This window comes from Aegilops tauschii, chromosome 4 (genome assembly GCF_002575655.3).
Source record: "Aegilops tauschii subsp. strangulata cultivar AL8/78 chromosome 4, Aet v6.0, whole genome shotgun sequence".
Classification (NCBI taxonomy): Eukaryota; Viridiplantae; Streptophyta; class Magnoliopsida; order Poales; family Poaceae; genus Aegilops; species Aegilops tauschii.
Genome location: NC_053038.3, coordinates 31,316,639 through 31,326,941, shown reverse-complemented (window position 1 = coordinate 31,326,941; position 10,303 = coordinate 31,316,639). Strand labels below are relative to the sequence as shown.

At 53.1% G+C, this 10,303-nt stretch overlaps 1 protein-coding gene across 1 annotated transcript; it reads right to left on the bottom strand.

Annotated features, from left to right (window-relative positions):
- Nucleotides 1-1,137: 1,137 nt before the first annotated feature.
- On the bottom strand, nt 1,138-4,272 carry LOC109739926 (uncharacterized). Its single transcript, XM_020298993.4, has 7 exons — nt 3,442-4,272; nt 3,292-3,330; nt 3,115-3,185; nt 2,481-2,545; nt 2,305-2,394; nt 2,122-2,214; nt 1,138-2,036 (listed from the first exon to the last, which is right to left on the bottom strand). Exons 1-7 carry the CDS (start codon nt 3,831-3,833, stop codon nt 1,635-1,637), a joined length of 1,152 nt encoding a protein of 383 aa, XP_020154582.1. The 5' UTR covers nt 3,834-4,272; the 3' UTR covers nt 1,138-1,634.
- Between the last annotated feature and the right edge of the window lie 6,031 nt (nt 4,273-10,303).

Below are 10,303 nucleotides of genomic sequence, written 5' to 3'. Positions count from 1 at the left end.
GGCCAGCCACCGGCGTCAAGATCGCCGAAGCCGAAAACTCTACTGCGGGTCTGCAGCAGTGTGCAACACAATAATACACCGTGACACAGGAGAAGGCAAGGGAATTCAAAGAAATCAATCGATTCTGCCGCAGATTCTGATTGAGAATCTTTCGAGGCGCAGAAAAACGACCCCTGCGAGAGGGGAGGAATGCGTCTACATTATTGAGATGTCCCATTGCAGATGTCCCAAGACGACCAGAGCTTTGATCTGGACATCGTGCGACCCTGGCTATGTCCTCACTAATTTGTTATGTTCGGCTGGTAGGATTGCTAATGGATGTTGTTTCATTTTGTGCTTCCGTTTTACTTTGTGATGCCAATGTTCAGAACTCTATGGATTATGGCGACAAGAAAACCCTTCTTCTTCTTCTTCTTCAGAAAGAAGAAACTTTGATGAGTGTGTTCGAACTCAATCAAGCGTGTAATAATTTGTGGTGCCATTGAAGCATTCCGACAAGGACTGCGGTTGTGCCATAGAGAAGCTGAGATAATCAGTCAATGTTCCTGTTTGGATCCATCCATGGGTTAGAGCTAGTTTGGGCTCAAATAGGCCAAAAGTATCTAAACATTAGGACCAGTTAGAGCTAGTTGCATCTAACCCACCCAAAAAACTATTCCACCTAAAAAATGCTAATTGGAGCTACTTCTCCTAATGCATTTATTGTCAATCTAACCGTGTCATACAAACACTCCTTTGCTTAATTCAGGATTAGTCATGAGCTAGAGCCAAAGAAAACCAATATCCGATAGCCGACCTCGCACGTCACAGTAGAGTTAGCCGATGCCGATGCCTGACCTCACACATCGCAGCGGGCCATCCACTCGTAGATCGGGGAATCACGACTCTTGGCCGCATCCCCATTTCCGGGCCGATTTTTGTGCGTGTTGCCAAGTTGTCCACTCTCAGCTCTCGCCGTCCTGAAGCAGTCGAGCGCGACATCTTTGGACAGAACCGCAAGTTCAGCCAGAGACATCCTGAGAACGCTGTGCGCCGAGTTAGACACAGGGACGCGGCCAGCCAGCGGCGTCAGGATCACCAAAGCCGAAAGCTCCACTGCAGCAGTCAGGATCACAAATACACATTGTGACAAGGAAATTCCTTCAAAGAAATCAATCGATTCTGCCGCAGATTCTGATTAGAATCTTTCGAGACGCAGAAAAACGACCCCTGCGAGAGGGGAGGAATGCGTCTACATTATTGAGCACGCACCACACCGGGCGACTCCAAGGAACGATCGAACGTTTTACCCTACCGGACAAAAATATGGGTCAAAAACATAGCTCGGGGACACACTGAGAGCAGAGCAAACTTGGCCACCACCAGTCGTCACCCTTACCGCACCACACGTACTAGTAGTAGTGGTAATTACTAATGCAGCTTCCGCGCTCGCAAAACTGCCTCCTCCGCCGGGAGGGAGGATGAAGAAGATCATCATCATCCTCGCCGTCCTCGCTCTCGGGCGCAGGCGATCAGACCGACCGCGTCATCACCGGCAGGGACGGGAGGTTTCTCCCGTCCCCGACGAGCTCGGCGGATGTGGCCCGACCCGCCTGCCTCAGCCCACGGACCGGCCGGCGCGGCGACCCGCGTGATCAGATCCTGGGGCTCAGCCAGTCCACGATGTCGCCGAGCACCACCTCCTTCTCGGGCTCGATGAGCAGGTCGTGCAGCAGGCCGTCGTAGAGCCGGATGGCCTTGTCCGGGGTGGAGGCCTCCCGGTGCAGCCGGCGCGAGCCCTCCGGGTCGGTCACCATGTCGTCGGCGCCGTGCAGCACCAGCAGCGGCACCGTGACCCTGCGCAGGTGCTGCTGCAGGTACGCCGTGAGCCGGAGGATCTCGTAGCCGGTGCGCACCCGGATGGACCCCGTGAACACCAGCGGGTCCGAGTACTTGACCCTCAGCGCCTCCGGGTCGCGCGACACCGCCGGCCCGTTCTTGCTCGAACCCGTGAACTGGTACCGAGGCGCTATCAGGGCGAAAACTGGGGCAAGCGCCTGCAATTCACAACACAATCTGCATAAATACAAGTTGCTTCTGAAGATGTTGTTGTGCAATTCTTTCGACAAAACAGCAGCATACCGCAACGACAGGATGCGCGGGTTGAACACGGACAGCCGGCGATGTAAGGATGATGCCATTGACAAGAGCATCGACCTCCGGATCAAGCACAGCCTATAGCCAAAACAAGAACACTATAAGATATACGTCCTGGTTGCATACACAGTTCATATGGAACAGGCATGTCACAGGTGATGGTAGTACCTTGAGGATGATGCCTCCACCGGTGGAGTGCCCAAAGCAGAAGCATGGGACGCCAGGGTTCTCGGCTGAGATCTTCTTCAGATACATTTTCTGCATTGAATAATGGAAGCCTTTGAATAAGAATTTGTGCAGATGGTCTCAGATATCCCATACAAAAAATAGTCTATTTCTCATACCATGTCCTGGACAGCAAGATCAAGAGATTGGACGTATCCATGGAGACCATCACTTCCACCATGGCCTGTATTACACCAAAAATTGCCAGGTCAGACAAAAGATACGTATCATGGAAAATTTTATTACACCCATGTAGTAGTTCATTTCATTTACAAAGATGTATAGCTCATTGTCTATACAAGAGAACACTATTGTAAAGAAAAAGGTAACCATTGGTTGCACGTCACCAGAAAATTTTATTGATCTTTAGAGTCAATAAAATCCGCATGATTAGTACGAAATTTAAGCTGACAGCTTGAGTACTTAACTGTCGACGACAAAAATTAGCCGACCTTTTTATTTAAGATTATGCTTTGAACAGTAATAGAAATCCTTGGATGGACAAAAACCAGAGTATGGACTATTCATCCAATCCATTGAGTGTTAAGATTCATAAGTAAATCGCCTTAATTCATTAAGTCTAGGGGAAACTTAGAAGAGAATTCAACATCCTTGGTTTGTTGTTTTGTACGCAATTCATAAAATAAATTGCCTTGAATAGTTGCCGTGAAGCGATGTTAATCACTAACATATACTCCTAGTAAGCATCATGCAAATAAAATTAAATGAGAATAAAAGGAAGCAGGAACTCACCAGTCCAATCCATGCCATAAACCTTGACATCCATGGCGTTCAACCGTTTGGCCAGATGATCATACCTCCCACTGCCAAATCGATACAAGCAAGGTGCCCAACCATCAGCTACCAGCCACACAAGTTACTGTAATTATTTTTCTAAGAAACAGAGAAGGAAGGGAACCAAATTCTCACCTGTGCTCGTTCAACCCGTGCATGACAAGAACAAGCGCCCTGCATCCGCAAAAAAAGACAGAAAAATGATCAGCACCGCGAAAACAGAGGACACCCGGGCTGAAGAAAGGACAAATTTTGCGTGGATTTGTTGAATGGATGGATTCCTACCTGGGCTTGACGGAGGAGGCGTGCGGCCACCAGGACTGCGTGAAGAGCGTCTCGCCGCGGGCGGTGGGGATGAGCTCGTAGTCCCGCCCGGCCTCCCTGGCGCGGCGCATGGCGGCCTCGCGGCGGGCGAGGGCCTGCCTCCGCGAGCAGACGGCGGGCACCCGCAGCACGACGGCGGCCTTGGCCTTCTTCCCGGAGGAGGCGGAGGCCGAGACGACGGCGTCCGCCGCGGACGAGGCGGCGTCCCCCTGGCGCGCCGCCCGCCAGCGGAAGGGCAGGAGCAGGAGCAGGAGCAAGGGCTGGAGCACGGCGAGGATCCGGCGCAGCGCGAGCAGCGACAGCAGCGCGCTGATCCGCCCCGCCGCGTCCGCCGCCTGCATGCTCCCGGCCATCCCTCCCTCCCTCCGCCCCTCCTCCTCCTCGGCTCGCGCGGGCAGGGCAGACGCACAAGGACCGCGGGGGCTCTGGCGCCGTGCGGGCTCGCTCCAACAAAAGCTCTCCGCCTGGCAACGATCGCGCTAAAAATGGGCGAAACCCCACGACCGACCGCAAGAATCTATTCCGGAACAAAAAGGAACGCGCCGGCGTCGGCGTCGATCGGGCTCTGTCAACTGTGCTATATCCTTCCTGCCGTCTTTCGGCTGGGCTGGATGCTTCCGGACCGGATGCGCACTACGTGCGGCGCCGCTGCTCTCTCGCTCGACGAGCTGGGGATAGATTAGATTGTGTGTGTGTGTGTCCCGAGTGTCCCGGCGCCGGAAGAGGAGGAGAAGAAGTCGAGTCTGGTTTGTGCTTGGAGAGGGAGAGCGGGGAAGGCGTGGCTTTATAGCCGCGAAGCCAGTGGCCGGCTCGGCCCGCCGCGGCGATGAGAGGGCGCTCGCGCGCGGGGGGGACCCGCGCAGCAGCCTCGCGCTAGGGGACGGGGGGCGAAAAGCGCAGGACGCGTGGCAGTGCGGGAGCGGAAGCGGGGCGCCGGTACGCGAGACGTGTGGCGTGCGCCAGGGGAGAGATTCGTGGAGAGGGAATACGGCGTGGGGGCCCGGGTGTCAGCGGGATAGCGGTCGCCGTCCCTTATCTTTTGGTGATCGGGATCGCGTGGCTCGGATCGCATCGGGTGGAGGGCATTGCATCGTGCGTTGCATCGTGGTGGTGGGGGAGGAATCCAACAAACGGACGGACGGACGGAGAGAAACGGGCGGAGGGGTCTGGAAAATTCGGGAGAGCTGCGGCATATGCGAGCGAGCGAGCGAACGTTTTTCTTTTTAGTATTTTTTGGAACGGGAAAGGACGGCCGGTGAACTCGGGGCGGGGGCGGCGCGGCAGATAAGGTCGAGGGAGGCGGAGGCGTGCGGCGTTTGTTGCTTTGCTTCGCTTCCTTGCTCTAGGCGTGGTCGTGGCAACTCTATGAACAGGCCTTGTTTTTTGTGTTAGATTGGTAGTAAAAAAAGTTCGGGCATCCGTTCCAAGATGGCGGAACATCAATTCTGAAAGTCGTGCCGCGCCAGGGGTGATCACAAGCTTGTCTCACTTATTAGCCGGCGCAAATGCACGACCAACACACAACCTACGAAGGAATGATCAAAGTGTCGCATGATCGTTTGTCGTTGCTCCTTAGGTTCACAACAACACGACTATTATGAATGGAGAGTAAAAGATATGGATTCGAGCGTATAGTATCCACTTGATTTTTTTTATTTTTATTTTTTGCGAGCACAACATCCACTCGATATTTGTGTACGTAAACTGAGAAGTGGTTCACATTGTGAAAAGGAGAGATTAATAACCAGGCGAGTTAATTGAACGAAACAAGTTCACCTATACGAGAGTGAGGAATAGAAATTCTACAATCAACTTCCCCTTTTGATGTCCCGTTTGACGATTCTGCTGCGTTCGATAATTCAAAACAGGCCCAGGCTCATCTGCTCCTGGCGAACAGTAATTTCGAAAAATAAACGCAAACAAAATCCTAACTTTTTACACATGAAAGATGAATGAATTTTCTATGTGCGTGCAAAATTTCAAGTTGTTTGGACATTTGACAGGCCAAATTTGTTATTTTTTGCCACGAGCTTCCCAAATGTCCAAACACCTTGAAATGTGGCACGCTCCTAGAAGATTCTCTCAACTTTCATGTGTAAAAACTTGTTATTCTTCTTTTCCACCTCCTCTTGCACGAACATAAACATTGTATTTTCGCTGAAAGATTAATGTCAAAGAAAATACACTGGTTCAATAGAAATCCGAGATTGTTTTTGTGTTTACGCAGCAGCCAGCAGGCATCCAAAGGACACACTTGGTATGCTCGTTCCTGGGAGGAAGATCCTGTCTCCAGATTCCAAACGGGGCGAGTCAACCAATGTTTAGCCCGGGTGAATCCAAATTTGTGCTGCTGGTTTTCCTTCGCCTCTTTCTCATCGACGGTATATCCACTCCTCATGCTTCCTCAGTTTGTACCAAGAAACCTCGAGTTTAACTAACTAGGCTCGGTAATTTTAATAGCTATATGTAAGCACGTGCACTGTCTCTGTCTCTCTCCAATCTCCGTTTCAATCAGGGCGGCAAACATCTCAAATCTGGAAGATTGCTTCCAAAAGAAGAACTGTTAGAATCGCTATCAACTGTTGCGATATCTCGCTGGCTGTTGGTTGCTGCCGACGGTGCTCCTGATTAATTACAGATGTAAATGCCCTGCTTGGTGATTACTAGCATAGCACTGGGAATCGTGGACCACATTGTTATTATTATTTTTGCGTGTGTAATTCCTTTTCCAAAGCAAAATAGAGTTATAGTCTGCTGATACAAAATTTAGAATAAAAGGTGGCTAAACCAACAAGCGGTACTGCATAACCTAGGAACGTGGACGCAAGAGAGGAACACGTACGACTGGCCCTCCGCAGACCTCGTATTGCCATGGATTCCCTCGTCCTAGTTTCTTTCACCGGAACCCATGGAAAACATGGGGTACGTACTCTGACCCTGCAGAGCTGGCTGGATCAAGCACGGGGATGCACGGGCTCGGTTTGGAGTTTGGTACCGTCGACCGAGTTGGCCGGCCCCGGCATACTGTAGTATAAAACATGGCGCTAAGTGATCCTGGACACTTTGGCAAAAAGCTTTCAGTACTATATATATTCAACCAGCTGCATAGAAATATCCTCGCGGTGATCTGGCTGGCTAGGGGTGACGACTTACGGGATTAGTTATAAGTTTGTCATTCGTCTTTAATATATTCACAACCAGTACCATCTTTGCTTTCTTGCGCGGGGTTTAGCTGTTTAACTAAGTGATACTACTACCGTTTTAATAAGCAGGCAGGCAGGCACATGCGTCGCGTCTCCGCGACTCCAGATCAAAGGAAACAAATATCCGAAAGATGCATGCATGTGGTGGCAGTGATCACGATCGAGCACTAACTACTCCTAGGAAAAAGTAGCTGCGCAGAAATATCCATGCGGTCGACAGAGTCAGAATAATCGTATCTCAGTTGGTTTGTGATGTGCGTCGCACGTTCGTTCCAACGGTCCGTCATGGTGGACGGCGACCCGGCCAGCTAGCAGCTGCACTTGTAGTTGTAGTCCTAGTCCTAGACTAGACAAGGAGAGGAGCGGATAAAACCCACGGAGCTGCCTTTGCCTAGCGCCGCCCCGGCGAAAATCGGGGAGCTCGGTTGGACGCGATCGAGCGAGTCCGCCCCGGCGGGCTCGTCAAGTCAGAGGCCTGCCTATCGATCCATCGGGAGCTCGGGTGGATCAACGTGGTAGGCTTTGTTGGGTCAGGAGGACTTGACGAGGCAAAACTGCGTTGCGTTTCCAAGGCTCCCGAGTCCAAAGCCATGAAGATATCGAGGCAGGCAGAGCGGCCGCGAGTCGCACGCCACAAGTACGAGGTACTAGTACTAACTGGCGGCGGCCGCCAACAAGTCCATTCTCAAATGGATCGTTCCGTCGCGCCACTAGTTACGTAGTACGTGCAGGAGCCTAGGACGCGACGTGTGTACATGGATGGAGTTGAACACTTGCCTAGCTGACGGACGGAGCGGGATGGATCATCAAGCGACGAGATGGCCGTTCGGGCGTTGGACTGGACCCGCGCGAAATGGTCCGTCCGGTGAGGTGGGCCAGTCATTATTTTATACAGAGGTCAAGGCTGGTCGGGTTTGTATGGACACTTTTTTCGGCCTGTGGTGGCAATTCCGGAACATAACTTCAAATGTGGTGGTTTTTTGTAATTCACTCCTGATACTTAGTCTTGTAGTTCCATATTGCCCCTCCCTACCAAACAAACCATTTACTGTAGATGAACTGGACGTATTGTTGATTATCTTACTAATAAATAGGATAAGATAGGTGAAGCATGAACAATTTGGGAGCGGCAAGCAATAAAATCACCTAACTAATAGGACATAGCTTCAGAAATTGGCAACTTCTTCCTCTTGGCTTGAAGTCCAAGCAAGCTTGCCCTGAGCATTGCCGGACATAGCAACAAGACATCCAATGCTGGCGTCCGTGAGAGATAGAGGTGTGCAGCTAAAAGTCTAGCTGCTCATATCAACACGGACCCAAAAGGTCGGCGTGGATGGAAAGCAGAACTCCGGGTGCTGGTACATGTACTCACCCAGTGCAAAGTAGATGACACGGTCTTCCTGCATGCTAAGGAAGGGGTACATGGGTGCCATGGAGGTCGGCAGGTGTTGGTTCCCTTTGAAAGCCCCCTCCTCTTCACGCAGGCTCCCAAAGTTGAGCTCGTAGTCTAAATCCCAACTCATATCTTCTTCCTTGAGTCTTCAAACCCTCACCATGCGGTCATCCGCAAGATCCACACGCTCAAGGAAGCCAGTGATGGATGCAAACTTGATGGAGTCCCCAACACATCCCACGACTCGAAAGGCCCTCGGGTCTGGTATGTCGTCTCTAACGCCGAGGTACCTCTCGCACCCCACAGGGAGGTCTAAGGAGAGTACTTCCACGGAACGCTCGCCGGAGAGCAGATCAGCGCAGTCACAGTACATGCCACCGAGCAAGAGATCCACCCAGTAACCACGGCCACGGTGCGAGAACACCTCTTCGGCAACGAAGTCGCTTTTCTCCGCGAGCAGATGGTCGGGAAACTCGGCGTGCTTGGCTATCTCCCACTGCGAGTCGGACGAGGACGGCGACACGAAGAGAACGGGCTCCTGTCTAGAGCCTACGCCGCGGACGGACCCCGGAAAGACGAGGGCGTAGCACATGTCGTCGTCCCGGCGGCGCGCGACGAGGAGACGGGCCGTAAGGACGGTGGTGCGAGGGGGCGAGCTGGGCGGAGACGGGATCATGTGGAGCGATCTGTCGATCGTGTTGTAGACGAGATAGATGTCCCGGGGGTAAACTTCGGGAAAGGACGTTATCATGAGGATAAGGTTCTTGTCGACGGCATGGACACAGGTGGACAACGGAGGGACGCCTCGGAGGGTCAGGCGGCACAGATCTGGCGCGCCGGCGAGGTCTGCCTCCAGCGCCAGGCCCCGCATGAGCGCGCCGCAGTCAAGGTCCGCGGGGAACCCGAACGCCTCCTTGGCTGACAGCAAATTCTTCGGGTCGTCGGTTGTTTTGTCGCCGGGGCGGTACGTGCCCACGAGGGGATGCAATAGGAATAGGGAAGGCGAGGGCGGAGCCGTCATGACTGACGTTTCGTCGGCTGATCTGCTGTGTAGTGCTGGTGCGTGTGTCGTGCTCGTGGGGGTGGAGGCGGCGTCGGGGAGGATGACCAGGACATCGAGGAGCCAATATATGTGTAGTACGTGCGCAAATCCTATGGCATTGCAAACAATATATATGTACGTGTGCAATCCTATCCCAACTCCAATTCCTGATGGCATACGGCCGGTTTCTTTTCTTTATTTACACGTACACATCGTCGACGATGGTCTTCGATCTAGGAAAGGGCCAGGACTCGATGCGTGGCTTTAGAGGTATGTAGACCGTCGTCATCAGCACACGCAGCAGCATCGTGGCCGCCAGTGGACGAGAGCACCTCAACTGAGTAGCGGTCAGGGGCTCAGGGCTAGCCGGATGTTGGGGGAAAGCCCCGGACTCCAGGTTACCTGAAGATCACCAAGGTTGCCGCCGTCGATTGGAACCTAGAGGCCAGGTTGCGGGAAGCCAAGGACTCGCGTACGTCTGCATCCATGGGAAAACTGCTCCAGGGACGACATTTCTGCCTCATGGAATCTCTGGCCGGCTAGAAGAAGATCCATGCAGCGAGAATGGCCGGCCTCCGTTGGAATTTGGAACCAACCGGCGAACTAGTCAGTCGAGGCGGACTCGTCACTTTCTTTTGTACGTACTACTAGTACTAAATTGCAAGACCCGTCATACAAAATGGACGGACACTGTGATTGAACCAGCAAGTCAGCCAGGACTCGGGACGTATCTGGCCGGCTGCGCCTGCTGCTGCGGCTGGGTGGAAGATGGTAGGGTAGTATGCTATTGGCAGCAACTGGTTCCGTCGCAAGAGGTCAAGTCTCCAGCCGCGCACGGCAGCTAGCCATGAACCCGGACGCCGCCGCGTGCTTCCCGTGCGCGCGCACGCCACGGAGCACACGGTCCAGCGCAGCGCAGCGTTCGTGCACGCACGCACGACACGAACGAACGAGGCGATGGCGTAACCAGGGGCGCGCAATCTGATCGGATGGACCAATCGCTGTATGTACTCCGCCGCTAGCTAAGCTTTGCTCTCTTCCACGCAAGACCATGCATGATGACTTTGGGTGGCCGTGGTTACGTTACGTACCGTGCCACGTAACGTCGTCTGCGGCCCACGTGCCTGACCGGCCAACGAACGTCCTCTGTAGAGTACATTATTTCAAGTGCGCTCACGTTCGCCC